The sequence below is a fragment of the Heterodontus francisci genome, chromosome 5, assembly GCF_036365525.1.
Source record: "Heterodontus francisci isolate sHetFra1 chromosome 5, sHetFra1.hap1, whole genome shotgun sequence".
Lineage (NCBI taxonomy): Eukaryota > Metazoa > Chordata > Chondrichthyes > Heterodontiformes > Heterodontidae > Heterodontus > Heterodontus francisci.
The window spans coordinates 127,773,460-127,800,665 of record NC_090375.1 but is presented as its reverse complement, the minus strand read 5'-3'; the positions used below and the strand labels follow the sequence as shown (position 1 = coordinate 127,800,665).

At 40.4% G+C, this 27,206-nt stretch overlaps 1 protein-coding gene across 1 annotated transcript in view; it reads right to left on the bottom strand.

Annotated features, from left to right (window-relative positions):
- LOC137370042 (zinc finger homeobox protein 4-like) overlaps positions 1–27,206 on the bottom strand; it is a 340,565-nt gene that overhangs the window by 37,143 nt on the left and 276,216 nt on the right. The window contains exons 6-8 of the mRNA XM_068032076.1: positions 20,177–20,296; positions 6,747–6,880; positions 5,964–6,164 (exon numbers count right to left, since the gene is read on the bottom strand). Coding sequence (XP_067888177.1) covers positions 5,964–6,164; positions 6,747–6,880; positions 20,177–20,296 — 455 coding nt within the window. The remainder of the gene's footprint in view (positions 1–5,963; positions 6,165–6,746; positions 6,881–20,176; positions 20,297–27,206) is intronic.

Genomic DNA, 27,206 nt, shown 5'->3' with positions numbered 1-27,206 from the left:
AGAGAGGCGGCAGCAAGTGACGCATGAGAAATCTTTTCCAGTCCAGGAGCAAACAGCTTTCTGAGTTCAAATTCTCTGTGGCAAGTTCAAATCCAAAAAACTCCAACAGCCAGTTAGTCATGCGACTAAACTGGTCTGACCAGTCTCTTTGTGTATTCGACCATTTTAGCTGTTAACGTGGAATGCTAGCCTCTCCACCTTCAACGTCTGGTCATCAAAAGTCCATTGTGGATTAAAGTGGAGCAGCGAGTGGCCCCTTTGTCCTTTCCAAGTACTGTCTGTTACTATGCAAAAAAGGTCTTTCTGGCAAGGGGCCTGGCAATTCCTTGTGATAGGCCCTCTTTTATTCCCAGCAACAATTTTAAGTTTTAATATTCATGTGACGGAATATGTGCCTCATTCTTGGCAGGTGGGGGCCTGCATGACACCTCCATACCCAGGGGAATAAAATGTGATTTGGAAAAAAGCGCATTTCATTAAAAGGTTTGAGAGAAATATAAGATACAGAAGAAAAACCATGCATTTCTCGCATTCATTTCCATTCATTCATCAATCTTAAAGATTATTAAAATTGCCTTTTCAGGGTGCCAGTGCTGCTTTAACTCCCCTTTTTTGGCATCCCAGTAGCCGTGTGGTTCTTTGGGGAAGCTTTTCTTCAGTTTGCCCATTGCCATGACTGTCTAGGGCTCTACTCCTGTTGAGGTAGTGTTTTTTCCAGGAGAGTTAGTAGTGGGCGGGACTATTCTGACCCCTTCTCAGTGCTTTGCTGAGCCATGCAAAGGCTTTTGCCTTTAGGAGATGGATGTGGGGGAGGATTCTTTGTTAATCTTCCTTTTGTTCTCTGGGACATTCCTGCCTGCAGGTATGTGTAAAGACTTCACTGCACTGTCCTGTGGCATTTAACTAGGTGAGGCATCACCTTCACAGTTTCGGTGCCCCCTAGAGGTCTCTCTTTGTCTCTGCAGGTTCCTGTAAATGCTGTTAGCAACTCTGGTGGGGTGCTTCTAGAGTCTGCATTTATATAGGAGGATGTGGGGTCTAACCTTTCACATTTTTCGGGATTGGCTGACCAGATGGTAGGGGCTTTCATCCAGGATTCCTCCTGGACTTCCTTTAACCTGCCCTCTTGGTCACCTTTTCCCCTTCTCTTTCTAACCTTTTGCCAGCCTTGTGCCTGCCTGTCCCCTTTTGTTCTCAGTGGGGGTCTTTTTCAGTTCACCAGCCCTCTGCTGGAGGGTCCTCCTAACACTGGTATAGGACTTAGCGGTGCAGGTTTCACTGTAGGTTGGGGTTTTCCCTCAACCTGGCACATGTGATAACTCCTGCAGTACTCCACCCCATCTTTGTGGAATTTTGACAAGTCAAACTGTTGTCTTATGTGGGCTTTGGTCTTTTGTATACCGCATGTACAGCCACTGTAGTCTCGTGGGCCCTTCTTAATATTTCTCTCCTGTACCTCTGTGGCACCACTAACTGGTGAACTACTGTCTACTCCTTGCCCTCAGGTCTGAGGAAAACTCAATTTCCTCATCAGTACCTCATTCTTTAAATAGTAGCAATCAGGGACTCCCTCTGCTTCACTTTCAGACTGGGCAGCCTGTGATAACTGTCGCAATACCGGGTGGGCTTGCTAGGGAAAGTCCATTTACTCCATTCCCTGAGACTCCTAACTTTCCAAAGAAAGTCTTGAACAGCAGACCTCATGGTCATCTGCCTGCAGTGCCAATGCAGTCTCCTCTGGGGGATCTGGTTTGATCATGGCCTGATCCACTACACATTCAGGGAAACTGCAGGGAACCGTCTCTGCCACTACCCTGTCTCTCTGACCTCCTGCGATCTTTCTTTCTCTACTAGTCATTACTCAGATCATTATCCAGGAGCAGGTCAACCCTGTCCACAGGCAAACTAGGGACAATCACTAAGGTCACCAGTCCTGAAACTAGGTCGCACTTCAGGTGCACCCGGTGTACAGGTGCAGACATACACTGCCCTCCAATGCCATTCATTGGTGTTCACTGCACTCTCAGGGGGAAACGTCAGGCCTTTTCCCAGTAAAAGGGATCTAGTGGCCCCTGTGTGCCTGAGAATAACTATGGGCTTGCTTGCCTCACTCGGGGGTATGGGGTTACTTTCCCTTCAGACACAAAACCCTGATAACCTTCAGGACTCCTATTAACTTTTTCTGCACTGGCCGTAGTAAGCTTCCTGGGTTGCACTCTTGCTGCAGTTAAAGCCACAGCTTGTTTTGTGTTTTCCATCTGGCCCTCGTCTTTACTGAGCGGGTGTGCCCTGATTAACCCTACCACTTTTCCCTTTAGTTTCCAGTAGTCAACTTTTAAATGCCCTGCTTTATTACAATGGAAGCACACAGGTCTCAGAGTCTCACTCTTGCTCATAGCACCTTCCTTTTTGGCTGGAGGAGGGCTCCCTGTGTCTCCTGCTTTCCTTTCTCTCCCAGGACTGCCTGGGTGGAGATCACCTTCCCACCCTTTGTCATTTTTTGATTTGTGAGGGTGATTAGGAAAGGTTCTCAACTAGGAAACTGACTTACAAATTAAAGCAAACTCATCAGCCAGAATGGCCGTTTGCCAGGCTCTCGGAACCAGCTGTTCCTCTACATGGGTCTTTACTGAGAGTGGGAGAGAGTTTTTAAGTTCCTGTAACGGAAGTACTTCTCTGAGAGTCTCATAGCTGAGCTGTATTTTAAGAACCCTCAGCCACTGGTCAAAAGCCAGCTGCTTACTTCTTTCAAACTCCAGATAAGTTTGATTAGCTTGCTTTTTGAGGGTTCTAAACTTTTGGCGATAGGCTTTAGGTATTAATTTATATGTCCCGAGGACAGCATTTTTGGTAAGTTTATAATTTGATGAACTCTCATCTGGCAACAAGGAATAAATCTCATGGTTTTTTCCAGTTAGTTTGCTTTGTATTCAAAGAGACCAGGTCTCAGCTGGCCATTTTAGCTGCCTTGCCAGTTTCTCAAAAAACGCCTCCACATCGTCCTCATTGAATTTTGGAATTAATTGAGCAAATTTTAGCAATTCTGTACCCAGACCTGAATTCTGCTCCTCCATATTGGCCATACTTTCACTGGGATTACTCTGTCACCCCCTCGTTAACTCAAGCCACCTCAACTCTCGTTCTTCACATTCTTTCTGGAATATTCTTTCTCTCTCTCTCTCTCCTGCCTTTCATTTTTGATTAGAGATACAGCACTGAAACAGGCCCTTCGGCCCACCGAGTCTGTGCCGAACATCAACCACCCATTTATACTAATCCTACACTAATCCCATATTCCTACCAAACATCCCCACCTGTCCCTATATTTCCCTACCACCTACCTATACTAGTGACAATTTATAATGGCCAATTTACCTATCAACCTGCAAGTCTTTTGGCTTGTGGGAGGAAACCGGAGCACCCGGAGAAAACCCACGCAGACACAGGGAGAACTTGCAAACTCCACACAGACAGTACCCGGAATCGAACCCGGGTCCCTGGAGCTGTGAGGCTGCGGTGCTAACTACTGCGCCACTGTGCCACCCATTTTCTTCACATTACTTTTAGAATGCTCTCTCTTTTTCCCTCTCTTGCCTCTCTCTCTCTTTTTCCTCTAATTCGAGTTTCCTCTGTTCCAATTGTATCTTTGCTAGCAGTACCTTGTCTAGGTATACTTCTAACACTACTTCTGCTTCTTCAGATTAAAGGGAAAAATGGTTGGCCACTAGCCTTCAGAGTTCAGACCTCCTAGCCTTTCAATGTACAGTTATCCCACACTGCTCAACCAATTTTCTCAACTCTTCCATAGACAGTGCTTTTAACTTATCCCAATTTACTTCACTCTGGCTTGGAGAACTACTAGCTTCAGTTGCAGACATGTTAGTATTCAAGCACACACAACCACAAGAAAACCTGTATTAATCTTGCTCTTTTTTTTATTGGGAACAATTTGGCTTACCATTTCCAATTTCTCATTTGTCTGTGGGTAAAAGTCAGGACGCTAACACTCACATTCCTGTTATGACCAGGTGAGACAGATGTCTAGGGGTCTTTCTAGGCCTTCACCTGGTCTTATTGTAACAGGGTTTTAATTTTTAAACACACCATGTTTTTAGCTCCCTCTTGGTGAATCCTTGTTCACCACTTTCCAATTATAAGGCAAAGAAATGAGTATAAACAGGTTTTTTCTTAGGTTTAAAGAAGAAAAGTGAAATTTATTAAAACTTAAACTCTAATTTGGTTAATGCCTACGGATACAGGCCACGCTCCACACTAGCATGCATACGCGATACGCACATGCAAATAGAGACTGAAAAGAGAAGAAAAAATAGAGAGGTTTGAGGCAATATCTGAAGAGTTTCTTGTTACTGTGCTTCGAGCTCACTGTAGTCCTTTTCTCAGGAGTTCTTGCTTGTCTGTAATTCTTGCTTTTTATTGGGGCCCAGTATTCTTCTTACACTTTGTTCACTGTAGGAGACTTTTCTCTCTTGGGGTTCCTGTGTCTTCAATGGATTCCAAAGCTAGTGAGAAAGAAATAAGCAGACAGGAGAGAGGGGGCGGCAAGCGAGGCATGAGAAATTTTTTCCAGTCCAGGAGCAAACAGCTTTCCGAGTTCAAATTCTCTGTGGCAAGTTCAAATTCAAAAAACTCCAACAGCCAGTTAGTCATGTGACTAAACTGGTCTGACCACGTCTCTTTGTGTATTCCGCCATCTTAGTAGTTATCGTGGAATCCTAGCCTCTCCACCTTCAACGTCTGGTAATCAAAAGTGGATTAAAGTGGAGCAGCGAGTGGCCCCTTTGTCCTTTCCAAGTACTGTCTGTTACTATGCAAAAAAGGTCTTTCCGGCGAGGGGCCTGGTAATTCCTTGTGATAGGCCCTCTTTTCTTTCCAGCAACAATTTTAAGTTTTAATATTCATGTGGCGAAATATGTGCCTCATTCTTGGCAGATGGGGGCCTGCATGAAGCTGGTCATTCCTCCCCATTAACAATTTTGGCCAACTAATCTATCCTTCCCAAGTTCATGTCTCAACTTTTTAAATACCACATATACAGTGCCTGTATCTATGAAACTTCTAGAAGCATGAACAAGAGGACAAACTATTTGAGGATTTTAGGATGTATCTCATTTGATCTAGGTGTGCTATGGACATTTCATTTTTTTCCCGTATTTTCATAACAGTACTCCTTCAGTACTGCACCAAAGACCCAGCCTGGATTATGTGCTCAGGTCTCTGGTGTGGGATTTGGACCCACACAATTCTGACTCAGAGGCAATAGTAGCACTGAGGCAAGACTAACACCTAAAGAATTCACACCACATATCTGTTACTTCTCCTTCTATACAGCTAAAAAATTTCATTAAATCCCTTTTGCTACTGTCTACAACTCACTCTTCTATTGATGTTTTACTTCTTTCAACACTCATTATTGTTATTTGCAGCTGCTTGTTTAATAACCACAAGCATGCACAACTCTCTGTTTCTGCTATTATTTAAAGTAGTAATTTGGCTCATCTCATAGGTGACTTTTGACCTGTTTCTTCAGCAACTGCTTCTTGGGTCTTGCTCTTTTGCTCTCTTATATGGATGCACCTTCTTTCCTCATTCAGTAAAATAGTCTTAAAAAGCTATGCAGTATGTAGAAATTAGAAACATTTTTTCCTGATGCAAAATATAATTTTTAAAATCACAACAACCACGTGCCATTGCTATTTTACTTCTACGTGGGAAAATGTGGACCAGTACTTCAACCCCTAGTAATATATGATGCTTAAATGGCAGCGTGGTTCATCGAAAAGCAAATCAGGAATTATCTGACAGCATAAATCACAACGGGAATATATTTTGTTCTGAAAAGGCAATGAGCTTTTCAGCAGACTTGTATTGTAAATAATGATGGATATTAATTTCCAGTTCTGAAGCCAAAACTCCTTGACTGAAATATATTTTAAACTGCTTACAGTCATAAGTAGCTTCTCCACACAATCAGGTGCCACGCTGTGCAAGTGGGTCAGGTGGAGCTGTAGATGAATCTTGTTGCTGAGGACATCCTGACAAAGAGGGCAGCAGATGACTGGCTGCATCGAATGCTGGGACATGACATGCATCTGGATCCTATTTGCATCCTTACTGTTATAATTACAGTAGGGGCACTGGTAGAGCTGAAACCAAATAGCATTTAATAAAATTTATATTAAAAACTGGTGGTATACAGCACGCAAGGTTTTTCTGTTCTTTTTTTTTAAGATAGCTGTATCATTTCATTTTGCAGTGAGAAAACACAAGTGCATTCATAAAACATGAAGTCAAATTGAATAGAATGTTTATTCCTTCATGTCAATAAAGACCAGCTGAATATTAACAAAAAAAAGGGGATAATTAAATTGTCCTTACTTTTTACAGTAAGATTTCAAATAGTTTTACCCATTGTTATGATGAAAAATTAGACTCTTATGTAAGCTATTTTCAGTACTCTCAAATGGGCCCTTGTTTACACTGTGGGAATTCTTGCATCCATGTCAAAAATTAAGACAATTTTCCTTTCAGTGGATAATTGAAAACAGAATACTTTACATCAAGATATAATGATGAAACTAGACAGTTTGAATATTTGTCCATAAACCTTCAATAAACAATTCGCTGGGAAATATTTGATGAGCAATTCACTGGGAAAAATTGATAAAGAGAACACACCAGAAAAAGAAAAAAATAACTGATCAAATATCCTTCAGGTTTTTTTTTACCTGCTCCTGACTGGGTTTGCTGCTACCGGCTGAGCGAGGTCTCTTGGAAGCGAGGTCATCGTCTCCCCCCTGCGGCAGTGATCGGTCTCCCACTACAGAGCTTTCTTGAGGCTCTGTACATAGCACAACTGTTCCTGCGAAGAGAATATAACTTATCAGTATATGAATGTACTCATAAATTGCAATTCAGCAAACAAAAATCTGTTATTTAACTAAATGTACTTCACTTTTAAAAACTGGTGAGCAGACTGCTTAGATTTAGCTCATCATGTAAAGATGCAAGCTCTCTCACGTTTTCATTTCCTTACAAATATATTCTCAGACATACAAGCAGTTTTTTTTTTAACCTATGTAGTCGCATCCAGCCTGTCACACGACTTTGTTCACTACTCACTACTTCTGGAGAAAAGAAGAAACAGCAGCAAGGCGGAAAAATCATCAAAAGATTTCTCCTCAAATGAAAGAAATTAATTTATCTTCATGCATAAGTAGCGCTCCCAATATTTATTTGGTTATAGCTCTATCAGTGCCACAGTTGTGACTGGATAGCAGGCTATAAGCACCTCCTACTGGTTGGGCAGAGCAACTCCATTGTCAGAAATCATCATAACTCTTTCTTACCAGTTGCAAGTACAAAAGAATGTCACTCTTGCATTCAATAATTTCTTAACACAGATCTGACAATACAATATTCTGGAAATTGAAACCTTTACTAAATTTGTTTCTTAGCTTTGAAATTTCAGCAAAAAGAAATCCAACTCAATTTTGTGGGTACCTGAAGCTTCAAGACATTTCCAATCACAAGCTACACTGACTGTCGGCTCAAATGCTCAAATAAGATGATGGAAAATATACAGAGGTTCATGTCTAAAAGTTAAAACAATTAGCCAAAATAAATTATTCTTGTTTCATAAAATCTGCACAAAAAATTGCAAAAACAAACCAACTAGATAAACCTAATAATTGCTTCTCAGTTGTCAGATAACTACTCGCTAGCTTGGAATATTAATCAATATTACACTTTGACCAGCTCAGCATTCTGGATTCCAATCTGGTTAAGTTCAGAACACTAAATTTGACATGTAAACATTAACTATGTTTTATATGTGAAACAGTATTAAATGTTAATATCTGCTGTGCATTCCTAGATCCTTACTGATGGTCAATTTTTTTAACCCAGTAATGAAGGCCATTTTATTGCACTCAAGTGAAATTTCAGCTCAATTCTTTTTTTTCATTCATAGGATATACTTATCACTGGTAAGGCCAGCATTTATTGGACATTGCCCTTTATAAGGTGGGAGTGAGCTGCCTTCTCGAACTACTGCAGAGGGAGTTCCAGGATTTTGACCCAATGACAATGAAGGAACAGTGATGTATTTCCAAGCTGGGATGCTGTGTGATTTGGGGCTGGATTTTGTTCTCCCCCAGGCTTCAGGTTCTGTGGTGGAGCAGTGGGGTGGGGCGGGGGGGGGGAGGGTTGCGGCTGAAGATGGCTCCGGATGAGGCCTACCACGGACCTCGACACTGGCACAGTGGTGGCGGCGAGGCTCCGTGACGACGACACCGTTGCTGGGTGACAGGACCACAATTTAAATATGCAAATCAATAAAATTAATAAATTTAAATACACCTTGCTGCAATCTTGGCCCACTGCGATCTTCAGCACAGCGGCTGGCACTCCCGCGCCTTCAGATCCCTGTTTGGGAAAACACGACAGCGTACTGGTGGGGTGGGGGGAGGAGATAAGTTTATCAGTGCAGTGGGGAGGGGGGCCGACGGGGTCAAATACACAATGGTTGTAGGGGATGGTTGGAACGGTTGAACCTTAAACTTTGGGTAGTTTGGTGGGGAGGGGAAGGTCAGGTGTAAGAGTTAAGTGTTTTAGGGGGTTAAGGGCAAATAGTTATTGTAATTGTTATTGGTGGGGTGTGAAAGAGGCATAAGAAATATAGTTATTTAATTTTGGGGGATATTTCTTTCAAAATTTAAATATGCCGACAGGGCTTTAAAAATAGCACCAGCGCCTGCGCATCGGCAGCTGACGCCATTGCTGGGTACGGACAGCCCGTGCTCTCCACCAGATTGTGTGTGGGGGGGAGGCAGCGGGCTGACCCAGCTATTGAAATGAGCCACTGCGCTTCAGATTGCGGCAGCTCTTTGGCAAGAGGCCCGCACAGGCAGGCTGCCATTTTTTGAGCTTGCCGCCGGGATCAGCAGCAGGCTTTTAAAAGCCAGCCCTTAGAGGGGAAATCTGAAGTGGTGGTGGTGTTCACATGAGCCTGCTGCCCTTGTTCTTCAAGAGGTTAGATGCGGCGGGTTTGGGAGGTGCTATCGAAGAAGACTTGGCATGTTGCTACAGTGCATCTTGTAGATTGTACATGCTGTAGCCAAGGTGCACTGTTGGTGGAGGGAGTTAATATTTGAGGTGATGGATTGGGTGCTGATCAAGCAGGCTGCTTTGTCCTACATAGTGTCGAGCTTCTTGAATGTTGTTGGAGCTGCACTCATCCAGGTAAGTGAACAGTATGCCATCACAGGCCTGACTTGTTCCTTGTAGATCGTGGAAAGGCTTTGGGGAGTCAGGAAGTGGGCTACTCACTGCAGAATTCCCAGCCTCTGGCCTGCTCTTGTAGCCACAGTATTTATGTGGCTGGTCTAGTTCTTAACACCTAGCTGTATGATTGTGAAACATGGGTGGCTTACAGCTACCAGGAAAAGAAGCTCAATAATTTCCATCTTCACTGTCTGTAGTGCATTATGAGTATATCCTGGCAGGACAAAATCACAAATGCAGCAGTCCTCTCAAAGGCAGAGCTCCCAGGTGTGTGCACACTAAACAAACAGAGGCAGCTTTGGTGGATTCGACACGGCCTCAGGATGGAAGACGGTCCCATACCCAAGGATCTTCTGTATGGTGAGGTAGCCAGGGCCAGACAACCAGTGGGGCACCCAAAGCTCCACTTCAAGGATGTTTGCCAGCATGACATGAAGGCCCTAAATGTCAACTATTGCACCTGAGAGTAAACTAGCTGGCAAAAGAGGGAAATGATGACACATACTGTGGACTGTCGACGACCATTTGCTACAGCAGCTTGGCAACAAGTGCCAACATCAAAAACAATGCACAGTGTCACTTGGCAGTTTCATGTGCGACACGAGTGGCAGAACCTGCCTCTCAAGGATTGGCCTTCACAGTTATCAGCAAAGGTGAACCAAGACACCCCACCTAAATGGATTGTTTGCTGTATGTCCATCATCTTTTGTAAATGGAAGGATGCTAACCACCCAACCAGTTAAGCTTCTGGCCAATGGTGATCCCCAGGATGTTGATGGTGGGGATTTGATGATGGTAATGCTGTTGAACGTCAAGGAGACATGTTAAACTCTTTCTTAAAAAAGATGTCCATTGCCCAGCCCTTGTGTGACACAAATGTTACTTGTCACTTATTAGCACAAACCTTGATGTTGTCTAGGTCTTGCGGCATGCAGACATAGACTGCTTCAGTATCTGAGGAATTGCAAATGGAACTGAACACTGCTTAATCATCAGAAAGCTTCCTCACTTCTGATCATATGATGGAGGGCAGGTCATTGATGAAGTAGCCGAAGATGCTTGGGCCTAGGATACTACCCTGAGGAACTCCTGTCGCGATGTCCTGTGGCTGAGATGATTTACCTCAACCTTTCTTTGTGCTCGGTATGAACACAGGCAATGGAGATTTTCCCCCAATTCTCATTGGTTTCAGTTTTGCTAGGGCTCCTTGGTACCACACTCAATCAAATGCTACCTTGATGCCAAGGGCAGTCACTCTTCCCTCACCTCTGGAATTCAGCTCTTTTGTCCATGTTTGGACCAAGGCTGTAATGAGGTCTGGCCCTAACGGAGTATCGGTGAGCAGGTTATTGCTGAGTAAATGCCGTTTGATAGCACTGTCAATGATAGCTTCCATCTTTTTGCCGAGGATCGAGAATAGACTGATGGGGCAGTATCTGACTGGATTGTATTTGTCCTGCTTTTTGTGAACAAGACCTATCTGGGCAATTTTCCACTTTGTTAGGTAGATGCAAATGTTGTAACTGTACTGAAATAGTTTGGGTAGGGGCGCGACTGGTTCCAGAGCATAAGTCTTCAGCAGCACAACCGGAATGTTGTCAGGGCCCATAGCTTTTGCTGTATCTAATGCACTCAGCTGTTTCTTAATATCATGTGAAGTGAATCAAATTGGCTGAAGACTGGCATCTGTGATAATGGGACTTGAGGAGGAGGCCAAGATGGATTATTTACTTGGCACTTCTGGCTAAAGGTGGTGGCAAATGTTTTATTCTTGTATTTTGCACTCATTTATTTTATTATTCTTTCATGGGATCTGGATGTTGCTGGCAAGGCCAGCATTTGTTGCCCATTCCTAACTGAATGGCTTGCTAGGCCATTTGAGATGGCAGTTAAGAGTCAACCACATTGCTGTGGGTCTGGAGCCAGACCAGGTAAGGACAGCAGATTTCCTTCCCTAAAGGATATTAGTAAACCGGATGGGTTGTTTACAACAATCAATGATAGTTTCATGGCACAATTACTGAGACTAGCTTTCAATTCCAGATTTTGTATAAATTGAATTTAAATTCCACCAGCTGCCATAGTGGGATTTGAAGCCATGTCCCCAGGCATTAGCTCGGGCCTCTGGATTACTAGTTCAGTTGCATTACCACTCCATCACCGCCTCCCCCATGTACTGGGATGAGGATGTTTGTGGAGTTTCTTCCTCCTGTTAATTTTAATTGTCCACCACCATTCACAATTGGATATGGTAGGACTGTAGAGTTTTGATCTGATACATTGGTTGTGGGATCATTTAGCTCCGTCTGTAGCATGCTGTTTCCACCGTTTAACATGCATGCAGTCCTGTATTGTAGCTTCATGAAGTTGGAACCTAATTTTTAGGTCTGTCTGCTAATGTTCCTGGAATGCTCTTCTACATGCCTCATTGAACCCCTCGCTTAATGGTAATGGTAGAGTGAGGGATATGCTGGGCAATGAGATTACAGATTGTGGTTCAATACAATTCTGCTGCTGATAGCCCACAGTGCCCCAAAGATGTCCAGTTTCAAGCTGCTAGATCTATTCTGAATCTATCCCATTTAGCACACTGGTAGTGCCACACAACAGGATGAACAGTGTCCTCAGTGTGAAGACAGGACTTGGTCTCCAAAAGGACTGAGCAGTGGCCACTCCTACCAACACAGTCATGGACACACAACAGTCAAGATTAGATGTTACAAAGATAAAAAGATAAAACTAAAGACTCTGTATCTGAATGCACGTAGCATTTGTAACAAAGTAGACGAACTGATAGCGCACATTGAAGTAAATAAATATGATCTGATTGCCATTACAGAGACGTGGCTGCAAAATGACAAGGATTGGGTCCTGAATATTGAGGGGTATATGACGTTCAAGAAGAATAGGAAGCTTGGAAAAGGTGGCGGGCTAGCACTGTTAATCAAGGATGGCATTGGTGCAATAGGTACAGATGACCTTGGTTCAGGAGATCAGGATGTAGAATCAATTTGGGTGGAGATGAGGAATAGTAGGGGAAAGAAGTCACTAGTGGGAGTGGCCTACAGGCCCCCTAACAGTAACCACAATGTAGGACAAAGTATACAAGGAGAAATATTGGGTGCTTGTGATAAAGGGACGGCAATAATCATGGGTGATTCTAATCTACATATAAACTGGGAAAATCAGATTGGCAATAATAGCCTGGATGAGGAGTTCGAGATAATTTCTTATAGCAGCATGTTCTAGAACTAACCAGAGAGCAGGTTATATTAGGCTTGGTATTGTGTAATATGTCAGGATTAATTAATGACCTCAGAGTAAAGGCACCTCTAGGTAGCAGCAACCACAATATGATTGAATTTTATATCCAGTTTGAAGGAGAGAGGAGTGGGTCTAAGGCTAGTATTTTAAACTTAAATAAGGGCAACTATGGCATGAAAGCTGAGCTAGTTGAACTGGGTTACTAGGCTAGGAGACAGATCAACAGAGAAGCATTGGCAGACATTTAAGGGGATATTTCAGAATATTCAGAATAAGTGTAATCCTACTATAAAGAAAAATTCTAAGGGGAGGACCCACCGTCCGTCGTTAACTAAAGAAGTTAAGGAAAGCATCAAACTTAAGGAAAAAGCATATAATTGTGCAAAGATGAGTGGCAGGTCAGATTATTGGTCAGAATATCAAGAACAGCAGAGAATGACTAAAAAGTTAATCAGGAGAAAGAAATTAGAGTATGAGAGAAAGCTAGCCAGAAATGTAAAAACGGATAGCAAGAAAACAGGTATTTAAAAAGGAAAAGAGTAAGTAAAGTGAGTGTTGATCCTCTAGAGAGTGAGAATGGGGAGTTAATAGTAGATAATAAGGAAATAGTGGATGAAATGAACAAATATTTTGCTTTTCTTCACTAAAGTGGATCTGAAAAACATTCCAGTAATAGCTGGAAATCAGGAGTTGGAAGGAAGAGAAGAACTTGGTGAAATTACAATCACCAGGGAAGCGGTACTGAGCAAACTGATGGAGCTGTGGGCTTCATCCTACGGTCTTAAAAGAGGTGGCTAATGAGGTAGTAGATGCGTTGGTGTTAATTTTTCAAAATTCGCTAGATTCTGGAAAGGTTCCATCAGACTGGAAAGTAGCAAATATAACCCTTCTATTCAAGAAGCAGGGGAGGAGGCAGAAAACAGGTAACTATAGGCCAGTTAGCTTGACGTCTGTCGTGGAGAAGGTGTTAAAATTGATCATTAAGGAGGCTAAAGTTGGACACCTAGAAAAAGTCAAGGTAATTGGGAATAGTCAGCATGATTTTGTGAAAGGGAAATCATGTTTAACCAATTTATTGGAGTAACATGCGCTGTGGCTAAAGGGGAGCCCGTTCATGTACTGTACTTAGATTTCCAAAAGGCAGTTGACAAGGTGCCACATAAAAGGTTATTGCGCAAAGTGGGAGCTCATGGTGTAGGGGGTAACATATTAGCATGAATAGAAGATTGGCTGGCTGGTAGAAAACAGAGAGTATGCACAAATGGGTCCCTTTCTGATTGGCAGGATGTGATGAGTGGAGTCCCGTAGGGGTCTGTACTGGGGTCTCAACTTTTTACAACTTATATCAATGACTTAGTTGAAGGGAGCGATGGCATGGTAGATAAATTTGCAGATGACACAAAGATAGGTAAGAAAACATGTTGTGAAGAGGACATAAGGAGCCTGCAGACCCATATAGATAGGTTGAGTGAGTGGGAAAAAATCTGGCAGATGGAATATAATGTGTTCAATTTGGCAGGAAGAATAAAAAAGCAGAGTATTTCTTAAACAGGGAATTACTGCAGAATTCCAAGGTGCTGAGGGATCAAGGTGTTCTAGTGCATGAGTCACAAAAAGTTAGTATGCAGGTACTGCAAGTAATAATGAAGACTAATGGAATGCTATATTATATTATGAGAGGAATTGAAAATAAAAGTAAAGATGTTATGCTTCAGTTATACTTGGCATTGGTGAGACCACATCTCGAATACTGTGTGCAGTTTTGATCTCCTTATTTAAGGAAGGATGCGAATGTGTTGGAGGTGGTTCAGAGGAGGTTTACTAGATTGATACCTGAAATAAGCAGGTTGTCTTATGAGGAAAGGTTGGAGAGACTGGGCTTGTTTTCACTGGAGCTTAGAAGAGTGAGGGGAGACTTGATTGAAGTATATAAGATTCTGAAATGTCTTAACAAGGTGGATGTGGAAAGGATGTTTCCTCTTGTGGGTGAGTCCAGAACTAGGGGGCACTGTTTTAAAATTAGTGGTCGCCCTTTTAGGACAGAGACAAGGAAAACTTTTTTCTCTCAGAGGGTTCTGCGACTTTGGAATTCTCTGCCTCAGAGGCGGGGTCATTGAATAGTTTTAAGGCGGCGGTAGATAGATTCTTGTTAGGCAAGGGAATCAAAGATTATTGGTGGGAGGGGGGGGGTGTAGATGGGAGTGTGGAATTCGAGACAGAAACAGATCAGCCATGGCAGAGCAGACCGATGGGCCGAATGGCCTACTTCTGCTCCTAGCTCATATGCTCGTATGGATAGATGCTTCTGGGACAGGTAGATTGGTGACAAAGAGGTCAAGTAGGTTTATCCCTCATGTTGGTTCTTTCACTACCTGCCACAGGCCCAGTGTAGCAACTGTGTCCTTCAAACTTGGGCAGCTATATCAGTAGTGGGGCTACTGGTACCTAGGTCAATGCTGGATTGTCCATCTGGTTTTATTCTTATATTTTGTTGCAGCACTACTGAGTTGCCTGATAGGTCATTTCAAAGGGCATTGCTGTGGGTCTGGAGTCATATATAGGCTAGACCAGATGAGGACAGCAGATTTCCTTCCCTAAACAACATTACTAAACCAGATGGGCTTTTACAACAGTCTGGCAGTTTCATGGTCACTAGCAAAGATACAAACTTTTTATTCCAGATTTATTTAATTAACTGAATTTAAATTCCCCAGCTGCCATGGTGGGATTTGAAGTCATGTCCCTGGATCATTCATCCAGTCTTCTGAATTACTAGTCCAATAACATAACTGGTATGCTACCGTACATCTGGCAAATGTATGCTACCTGCGATACAAATATTTGGAATAAAAGTCTAGCCAGCTGTATGTCACAAAAAAGACAAATTAGACATATCAGAGACAAAAGTGCAATGCTGATTTTCCAGTGTATCACAGTACTCTTTCCAGCAGCAAATTTCCAGATAATCTTTTATTCTAGACTGGATATTAGATCAATGTTGGGTAGGCATGTCACATACATCTCACGGCAAACACAAAACCTCATTTACCAACCTTTGCAATTTCATCCCTGCTCAGGATCATCTGACATTTTTTTCGGCTGTTTATTATAAGCACTTCTAATTTTAACTTTCAATTTTCACCATCTTCCAGTCAATTTGAAACTTAATTATCTTGAAGGTGAGGACAGCATCACTGGACAATGTCGTGGAAATACATCCCGTAATGCAATGAATATGAGCAATCGATTGGCAACAGATACAACATAAATAAATAAAGATATATAAATGAATATACGATGTGATGAATGCACAATAATTTATTTAAATGAAACATGAGAGTGTGGCTATTTTAAACAGATGACACTATGTAAATTCTAATATTATTCCTACTACATGTTAGAAAAGTCTTCATGACAAGAGCTATTAGTAAAAAAAAATCATACCTATCTTTTTGTCTGCAAATACTTTTACTTCATAAATGCTATCTTTTGACAAGCAAGTCCTTAAGCAGCGTATATTACATTTATGGCTGACATTTAATTTTTTTATTAACATTATGTTTTAGAGCTTGCTGTCATATTCTTTAACATAAAATTGTTTCTGCTTATGTACGTATTCTGACCTCATTTTATTTTCACCTCTAACAATAATGCACTATTCTAAGTAGCTGCCACATGATATTTCTCAGAATGACACAGGTTCTTCATGATCCTGGTTGCATGGTCAATTACAGCAAAATAAAATGTGGTGTGTGATACTTGCACAGCAAGAATCTGGTCTACAAGTCAGGCAATTAACCTGGCTGCTGATTGCTGCTGTCTGAAAGATTTAATTTTCAAGAATAGCCCTGACATTGCTTACCTACTTGAAAATAATATGGCACTATTAACATAGAATTGTCTAGTTAGTATACAGTTCCAATTATTGTCTAGTGGGTACAAATAAAATGCATTCATCTATTATGTCTTATATCCAAATGCCTACTGTCTGTAAATTAATTCTGTGACTTATGTCCAAATCTCAACCATCATTGTTTGTGCTATAATTTTTTTTTGTTAGTAATAATCGGTACTGAACTAGCCACAAGCGTTAAAAGCCTCAGAGCCGAATAATCCTGATATAGTGGGCTGAATTTTATAAGACCTCCAACGATGGGGGTCGTGGTGGTGGGCGCCGCCTGGAAAATACTTCGGGAAAGGCCTGCCATAGGCCTCGATGTCAGGAAGGCCCCACTGCATTTTACTGGCGGTGGCGAGGCCTCGGCGCAGCCCCTCCTTCCCCCCGCTCAGCGGCAGAGCCTTCATTTAAATATTTAAATAAATTTAAATACATGCAAAAGCACTTACCTTGTCCCGATGGCCGTTGCACACTGATATTTCAGCTGGTGACCGGAACTCCCACCCCTGCAGATCTCCTTTCAGAGATCCGAGGCGTGACACTGGTGGGGAAGGGGGAGGAGTGAATTTTGCAGGGTGGGGTGGTGCGGGGAGATGCAAAAACCAACACGATTGGTTGCGGGGATGGTGAGAAGAGGTTGAGGGCCAAAGGGAATAAAGTTCGGGGGGGAAGGTTGTGATAGCACAAATAATAAATGGTTTATTCATTGGGGGCTGTGGGAGAGGGCATTGGAAGTGTGAGTATAATTTTATTTTAGTTTTTTGCCAAATCTGTCACTTTAAAAATGGCGTCACACCTGCACAGTGGCACTGAATGCCACTGCCAGAGACGAAGCACCTGCCCCTTCTACGTCATCTGGGGCGGACAGTCTGCCCGTTTCATGTTAATGAGCTACCGCGCGAAATATTGCGGCAGCTCCGCGGCATATGCCTTGTGCATGCGCCGCGTACTTTTTCTTGGCGGCGAGCTAATAAAATTCAGCCCACTGTGGAAACCAATGTGATCTATTCCAAACACTAATATGTTTACTGCTGGACAGGTAATGAAGAGCATCCAAAATGAGAGAATCAAGCAGCCTGTTTAAACATCTGAAAGAGAGAATGCAAATGAGAAGGAACAATTCTGGGGGGCAATCAGCTCAAACAATCCTGTTGCAAAGAATTAAAGAAGCTACATATAGGTGCTGGACTGTTAGCTACTTCTATTCAATGAAACCATTGCCACTGTCCTTAACTACATCTTTGAAAAAATATTAAAATTCACTTATTTTTTAAAATTACTTTGTAATCCTGACCCCATTATTAACATAACCATGAATCTTTATATACACTTGACAGCACAATGTACAGTTACATTAGTATAGCATTTAAATGTAACGAAAACTATGTATCCATTGCAATTAATTATAAAGCAGCTTAAAATAATGGTTTAAAAAGTCTGAATATTAAAATAATAACTTGAATCTTGTAACTGACAATGTTAGGAGTTATTTAAGTCAGGGAGAGATATGCTTTGCCTCAGACATGCTGAAAGTATTAACTACATTTATAGCATAACAAATTTCATATCTGCACAGTATTCATCTCATGCAACAAAAAAGATTTCAGTGCTACATTTTTGGCTTTCAAAAATGCAAATTGGCTTTGTATTTAACTTGGAATATTAACATTCTATACATTTCAGATGTTGACTGTAAAATTATAGAAATTTTCTGATCCACAGAATGTTTCTTAATTCACAGCATATATCTAAAAAAATAGTTTCAAGGTGATTTTTGGTTCTCAAACTCTACTCCATTATTAGTTAATTGGTTTCAAACATTTTAAATGACTATAATTAAATAGAATACAATAGCAGATGTAGTGCTTTTCTGTTATATTTTGCATCTCTGGTCATTGATGTGAAATACAGAGATGGAAAAGTAGGTTAACCATTACTGATCCATAGTTCAAATGGCAGCATTTAAATGTCAAACTAAGTCATGCATCAATCCCTAAGCTCAAACTTTGCTCTAGCATGCCTACAGTTGGATAGGAATACATTTTGCAGTATTTTTACAAAGCCTTTGATGAGCATTAAAAAAACATGCAAAAAAATTAGATTTGTTGCTTATAAAGTCAGTGTCCTTGATGTCTTGGCTTTATTTCAGTACACCTTTCAAGAATTATGGTTTCGCTTTTAATACATGCCTAAATTATTCTCAAATAATAAAAATAAATGAATATTTGTGAATAAAGAATGCTTGCTGATAAACAAAGATATGTAGATTGGTAATTTTTCTTGGAATAATGAAGGTTAATGAACATCTAACTTGTATTTACTGTATTATTAAAACAGTTTTCTTAAGCCCTGTCAGAGTCACATTACATCAATGTAGTGCAGAACTAATCTGGAGTTTATCCAGATTAATACATTTGCATTGAAAATGCAATTTTGATTATAATTAATCTAAAATGATGCTAGATTAAAATGCCAATATAAATGAGATATTGGTGAGTTCTGCTTCACCAGATGAATATTCAGTCCAGTAAAAGCTGCTTGTACTTTGGATCTTGAATTCTGCTTCCTGATTATTCCAATATACCAATTACTGAGATAAACTAATGCTTGCAACAACATGGTGATAAGTACTCTAATGCTGGGGAAAAAATTAACGAGAGTTTATCTACTGCTGGGTTTTATTTTACTGGGGTACATAATCTGGAGTGATTTTGAAATTGCGCAAATTAAATTGAAATGTAAAAATCTATTTTCCTGATGCACAGTCATAATGGCTAGAATTGAAACTGCCTAGTAACAGTGGTGGCAATAAGTTACCATTTGTAAATGCTGACTAAAACTCCCTTTTTAATTTTCATGGAAGGTAGCGGTGTTCCCTTTTTTTAAAAAAAAAAGCATATTTATTTTCACAGAATCATTTTGTAGCTCATGGCTTCTGTGTATAAAAGGACATAGGGCTACCTTGAACCAATAGTCTTTAACCTATTTCAGTGCTTCTGCTTCACTGCAACCGACATAATTTAACTGTGTCTTCCACGCGGCACAGATAACTAACGTAATATTAATTTTTGACTGCAGTTTTCCCTTTGATAAAAAAAAACAAACGAAGATGAAAAAAAGCAAATCATGCACCCTGCAATATCTGCCAAATAAAATAGAGAACAGAGCCTGTGGTATTTATACCAGATGCTGGTTTTATGCAAGATGCGATTAAAGTAGGACAATTTCTGCAAAAAGCATTAATTCAGAATTTATTGCTCAGGTAGAGAAGGCTGCTTTGTATTACTAAGGAAAATGACTAAAAAATAAGTAGGCTGAAAGGCCTCTGGTCAGCGATACTGATATGCCTCGCCATAATGGAAAAAATACATGATTGGTATCTAATCCTGAGCTTAAACAAAATTAATATGTCATCAGAGGAATCACAAGTACAGCAAAGATTAATGAAAGGCGCTTAAAATTACAAGCACGCAAACTTATTTGATTAAAAAATAATCTCACTGGCCATTCTGTAATATTCTTCAACTTATCCGCATCTATCCTGTCAGATGGTTATGATTAAAAATAGGTCAGCGTGAGGCTACTGATAGAAATCACATGTAAAACACACATGTGACAAATATAATTGAGATGGGGGAGGGAAACTGTGCAAATAATTTTGAGATCAAAGAAAATGTAATATGGAAAAATGACAAAATCTACAAGTATTACCAGAGTCTTTGTCAGACTTCTTGTTTTCTTTGTTGTCTTTTTCACTTGTGTCCTTGTTATCAGAAGCACCAGCTGAAACAATGGTTTTACCAGGTCCTTCAGAATCTTCACTCTGCTCATCTGCAATTAAAAATGTGAGGGAGATTAGGAAAGCAGATTATAAACTGTGCAGGGATTGTTTAGAGGAAACATTTACTGTATTCTGTAGCCTGTACTTCACAGATAGTAAAAAGTAAAAATACAGCATATGCAGTCCAATACTAATTTCAAAGCTTTTACTCTATTGAAAGGTTAACTGTTATCTAAGTCAAATACGGTTTACCACTTGTATAACCAACATAATGTAGTTCATTGCATATCTGGATGCAAAATCCAATTAATGTTAAACTTTAGACACTTTCTCACAACAGCCATAAAAATGATTATAAAACATATATCTATATCTGTTGATATAAGTGATAATAGAAAATTGATAGTTTAATTGTATGCAGGATTTTATTGACAGTATATAATTGAATATAGTCAAGTACAACATTTACTGAATGCCACAATAGAAAATTGAACTAATTTAGCTTTTTGGTCATTTTGTATTGATTGGAGAATGTATGATTCATTTTAGAAAAGATGACTGTCTATAGGGGGCACTCTTTTAGATACAACGTAATATTCTCAACCAACTTGCAGTTGACACCCATTTAAAATGTTTTTTATAGACAGATTGCATTGCATACCTCCATCTATATCTATATCCAAATCTATAAATGCAAAAGCTGACACCAATTTAAATAGTTATGTATTCTTCCAAGCTGTAATGGTACTGGATTAATCTGTTTATGCAGTTAGCTGCATGGCTAGGGTTATGCAGCACTAATCCATGAAATGCCCACTGTTCCTTTTCATCCTGTGATCATTTGTCTCTCACTGTGTTGATGTCACATTTTAATGAATTTTTAGCAGTCTGAGTAATACCAGATAACCAGGCCCGCTAACTCCCACAGCACTGCATGCTGCGTTCATTGCATTGCAAAATAAAAATCATATTTGCAGGTCCCGGTAGGAATTAAACAAATTAGGAGATGGAAAGAAAATGGCGCAGTATCCTGTCGGTCAAAGCAGAAGACTGCACTCATCAGATTCATAAAATCTTAATAACCATAAGAATTGACCCTGAGGAGGCAAACAGGTCCCGAGCACACTGACATATAATCCCCCAGCCCTTGTTTGATAAGCAATGCTGTTGTTAACTGACTAAGACAAGTTAACCCCTTACGTTCCACATTACTATCCCATTTTACATTTAAGCACATCAGCTCAGGAATAAATATAACATAACATTTTCATTGCAAATGCTATAGTGATTGAAGGGGGAGAAATGAGCACACTCTGAACGCTATGTTTTATTGATACTCTTCTGACAGCAGGGTGAAATATTCCCTGTCATATGCAGCAGCTGGTTGCAGAAATTGCTAGTTTAGCACTAAGATGACTTTTGGGTGACAGCATTCCAAAATTCTGAAATGGAGAAATAATAAACCTGAGTACTGTGCTCAATCAGTGGATTAAAAACATTCTATGTGGGTATAAAATGCTATGTTTGCTTTTATATACAGGTGCAGATGGTTTAATTTTATTTTTCAATTTGAAACCAATTCAATTTATTTGCTATACGTATTAAATTTGATATGAATAGGTTTTGCCTTTACACAAAGGCAAGAAATGGGATCATTTTAAACTGATCTCTTTTAATCCATCTCAAGGGTGTGTTAAAAACAGATTGATCTAAATTGATTTGTACCTTGATGTGCATGGATTAACCCGGTTCAGACTGATTAGAATTGGTTTCGAAACTCTATTGGACTGCATCTACTCCTTATTTGTCTCAATGGTAGCATTTCAGTATTTTTCCGATCCTGATTGTTAATCAAAGTGGAGACTCTGCAAGCTCGCTGGTCGCAGTAGGTGGACAAGGCTGTATTTGTAAAGGTGGTAGGGGAGCACAGTTTGGGCTGCTGCGAGTCTGTGATCATGACCTGATAGGGCTGTGTTAATGCCAAGTGCACACACAGCTCATATCCAGTGTCGGGCCCTACAACCTCAGAAAGCTTGTGAAAGACTTTTCTTTCTCATCCTTGGGAATTTATGCATTGTTCTTTCACTGGATTTACTGACCCATTTCCCATGGGCGAGGAAATGAAGTGTCATGGAGTGTCCTTACCTTCAGGGGACATGAAATTTTCAAGGCTATCACGGCACACATTAATAAAACATGGTGTGTTAAAAGGCAAATTATGAACCCAGTAAGAGTAACTATCATCTGGGTCTCATCAGTCAGTTTGTTGGGCCCTCTTCTGCCTCTCTGGTATGTGTTTTAAGAGCGAGAGAAATTCCCAGACATGTTCTCCTATACATCATCATGGAGTCTGACCCTGGCCTGACCCTCACAACAGTTTGACTAATCTGAACATGAACAAAGACTTTGTGTCAGCAGCACAGAGCAACTGTGGGATAGACTCTCACCATCAACTTAATAGCAAACAGCAGTGCTGAGGCTATAACTTTAGAGGGTTCCAATGTGCCACAAACAAATAAACCTCTGATGTAAACTGTTCACCAGATACATATTTTTGTCATGTTACCTCTCTGCTTGAAAGCAGCAAAAAGAAAATACTTGTAAAAGAGCAACAGAGAGTTATTAGAAACTAGAAGCTGTTTATAGAAATATACATAGTTTAAACCCTCAGTGGGACATACAGTAATTTTTCAATACGAATCCTATGCACATTAAAATGTTAAATACTGTTTGTTGTATATTTTCATTCTGATATAAAATCTATGACAAAATCCTATCTGGTTTGAAAACCAATTGTGCAGTTTTTACATTTTTTCCTTTAAACAAAAATCCCTAATTTTACTCATTGCATCTATGACTAAATGGGAGATCATGTATTACAAAAATTAAAAAGAATGATCAAGTAATATTTCCCTGGTTACAAGGAAAAGACTAAAGTGTATCAAATTAATGGCTGAAGGAGGACATGGCAGTCTATTTGCCTAATACATTTCTCATTATAAAACGTGAGACTTTCAAGGCCACAGGTTCTAAATAGAGCTCAGTGTACTTTTTAATGCACAGGGTTTATTTCATGCTGTGGTAAAACCAGGCATACTGTCATGCCGAATGTTGGAACTATATCTTTTCTTAATTATAATCAAAATTAATTAGCAGAAACTCCAGGGTTAGGTGATCTCCACAGTGAATTCAATGATATTTTTAACTGTCTTTTTGTTACAGATATATCACATTCTCTCAGTGCGCCGAACATCATAAGCTTATGCTTGAGCAATAATTCATTTCCTCGTCTGCTTTCATCAGAAACACTAAAATGATTTAAATTGCAGTTTAAATATATACTACTTTTACTCTGGAAATGAAATGCACAGAAAAAGGTGACTTTGAACAACATTTTTGGCAGAAAAAGGTTAAAATATATATTATGGAGATTATGCTAACGGCACAAGAGCATTAAATATCAGAATAAAATTAACATTTTTCTGATACATTTTAAACAGGAGACATAAGAATCCAGTTCTAATCAGTTCATTGTTTTTAGTCCATATTTTACATATGCTGTTTGGAGGATAACCACAATTAATGTCTAAAGCCCACTAATCTTTAACTAAAATGATTCATAACATTTCACTCTAGATTAAGAAAACATTTAAAGATGCTCCCCCCTCTCCCCTCGCTATCATGCTTCTGCCATCAGACAGGATCATCTAACCAAGGTGTCACTGACCAATGGGAGATGAATTCCTAGAGGGCAAGATTTGTTCTGCTACCCACAAGGTCCTCCCTCCCCTTGATAGATGGAACACTCTCCTATTGCTAATGGTTCTATGCAGGGTCAAGAGCAAGAGCCTCCTCCTTCCACCATATAAAGTACAAAAGCTCTCTGAGGGGAATCAAGTTCAAATGCCATCTTCAAATGAAAATGGTTCTGAATTCTGACCCTCTGAATGGACATTCCTGCTCTACTACTAGCTTTAAGCACCTCTCCCTACAATTCATTCATTAAAAATAGACTCACTCTTTTAGCCGAAGAAACTTCTAAATTAATGATGAAGACAGATTTATTAGATAAAGCAGAAAATGCAAGACTTAATTTATAATACAGGTTATGGACTAACAAGAAAAGATCCCAGAAGTTGTGATTTACCTTTTACAAATAAAGAAAATAATATTTTAGTGTGAATTCTTTCACTCACATATAATTTCTCTGACTCCAAAGATGTGATTTTATTCCTGTTCTCTGCTCTAATTTTGTCAATTTAATCCCTCCGGATACTGCACCCTGATGTTAGACTTCAACTGCCCAAGCAGCAGCTTTCAATCTCTTTCAGGGATCTCTGAGATCAAATTCTGCCTTCTTCTGCTTATGAGTAAGTAATAATGGAATGGATTTTAAGGAGCCCTTGACGTCGGGATCTGTGGCGGGGTGGGGGGGGCCCTGAAGATAGCCTCGGATGAGGCCCGCCACGGAACTCGATGCCGGCAGGGCCCAGCCTGAGCCTCCTGGCGGTGGTGGGGCATCATGGTGACACCCCCACCACTTGGTGATGGGAGCACAATCACCATATGCAAATAAAGGAGATTAATAGATTTGCCGGCACTCCCGCACCTTTGGATCCCCATTCAGGGAAACGAGGCGCAGCACTGGCGGGGAGGGGGGAGGAGGTAAATTTCTCAGTGTGGGGGGTGGGGGTATGGGGGGGGTGGGGAACGGGGTCAAATTAACGTCATTGGTGTAGGGAATGGTGGCAAGTTTAAAGTTTGTGCAGTTTGGGGTGGGGGGAGGTCAGATGGTAAAGGTAAGTGTTTTGAGTAGGGAGGGCAAATAATTAATTTAATTGTTATTGGGGGTGGGAGAGGGGCAAAAGAGATGTACTTATTTAATTTCATTACATCTTTCTTTGAATATTTAAATATTCCGGTAGATCTAACAGCCCTTTAAATGGCGTCAACACCTGCGCACAGGCAGCTGACGCCATTGCCGGGGATTGACAGCCTACCCCTTACACACGATTGGGAGGGGCGCTTGGAAGCTCAGCGGCTCTTTGGCGTGCAACCCGCACAGGCGGGCTCATAAAATTCAGCCCAATGACTTAAGGACTAAAACTTCTAACAAAACTATCAGTAAAGCATTACTACTAGGATATAGATCTCACCCACATTATGGCATGGCCTTTGGAAGCAATACATTATGTCGATTATAATGAAATTCATGCCATAGTGAATGTCCTGTAACAATAATATGAAATGTGACCTAGAAACATTGAAGCAAAAGTTTGGCCCTCTTAGAACAGATGAAGTCTATTGTTACTGAGGACGGGTATAATAGGTATTCTATATAAACATAAACTTAGACGCTTTACCACTGACAACAAAATCCACTAATGATTTTCAATTCTACTGCAGTCATCTTCTATCATAGTAGGTTTGCTATACAATAATTATAACTCAGTTGCTCCAAACACAAACAAAAACAAGCTTTGAGTCATTGCATTGGATACTTTGCATTGATTTGGGGGAAAAGAGGGTTAGATTTTGATCTTCTATGACAGTATAGAACAGAGCCCATTTAACATGGAAATAAAAATCAGCAGAGATGTAAAAGGGCTGTCGATAAACCATCACCTGTTTTATACTATCACACAATGTCAAAATCTATCCCTCACCCTCATAGGAACCTGGAAGAGCATGCACAATTTGCCAGTTTTGTATGACTGATGAGTATGACAAATTCATTACAGTAACTCCTGTGAATACATTTGTGGCAGCACCCAAATAAATTTGTATCATATTATATATTTTTCCAACTGTCCAAAGAAAAGGCTGGTTAGATCCAATCGAAAGGGTGTGCTATTGTGGCGATGCCAGCTCCACAGTTCTAATAATGTAGACAGGAGCTTTGCCAGTGACTTTTCAAAAAATGTGTTATCCCAGAAGAGGATTTTTGACAATATTGTGGGAAAAGAATACTGAGAGCAATGAGCTATAGACCCAAAAAATCTGCACACCTGCTACTACTGAAAGAAATGTCAATGCCATTGTCATAGAATAATATTCCTGGGCACTCCAAATTTCTTTCCTTTACTTGAATGAAGGACTGTAAACATAAATGTAACTGAAGTGGGGTGGAGGGTTGGGAGGCAGCAGTAAATGAGGTAAACGAGCACACACATACATACAGATAGGATTTGATATCACAAGATGCTGGATACATGCTTCACATTTTTGTTGTGGCCCATGCAAGTCAGTGCTTGATTGCCTTTAGCTATATATTTGTGGAAGTCACAGAAATCCAGACACAACTGTTTACAATAAGATTCAAAAGCAGAAGCTGACACCTATTTTTAAACAAATTTAAGATTACTCTTGATTTCAGTATGCTATTGCATTTATATCACTGTCATAGTCTGAGAGCAGAGTGACTAATCAGTACCCTGGGAAGGGGCTCCAGTCACAGGTCACAACTTTGATAACCTGAGCAACTATCAATTGATTTTGGGACTTTATAAACTGAGGAATTAGTTGGTCTAGAACATATTATTAGAGAAAGCGTATCTATCTCAGGTTTCATTTATATAAGCTACAGTCAGCATATCTGCTCAACTGGTAATATATGGTGTCATGCTAGGCTCCCACCTGCCAAGCATGAGGCACATTAATTTTGGCATTAAACGGTTACTGGAGTGAAGAAAGGACTTGTTAAATAGATCAGCCTTGGCTGGAAAATACATTTGCATATTAACAGACAGTGATTGGAAGGACAAAGGACCATTCCCTGACACATTTAACACACAATGGACCTTGATCACTAGGTATTATGTGTAAGAGGAGCAATCCAGAGTCTGCTAAGGTGATACAATCCAAGACATGGTCAGACCAGTAAGTCACATGACTAACCTGCTTGGCAAACTGGGGTTTTCTGAATTGTACAAACAGTTTGAACTGAGAGTGTTTTTGCTC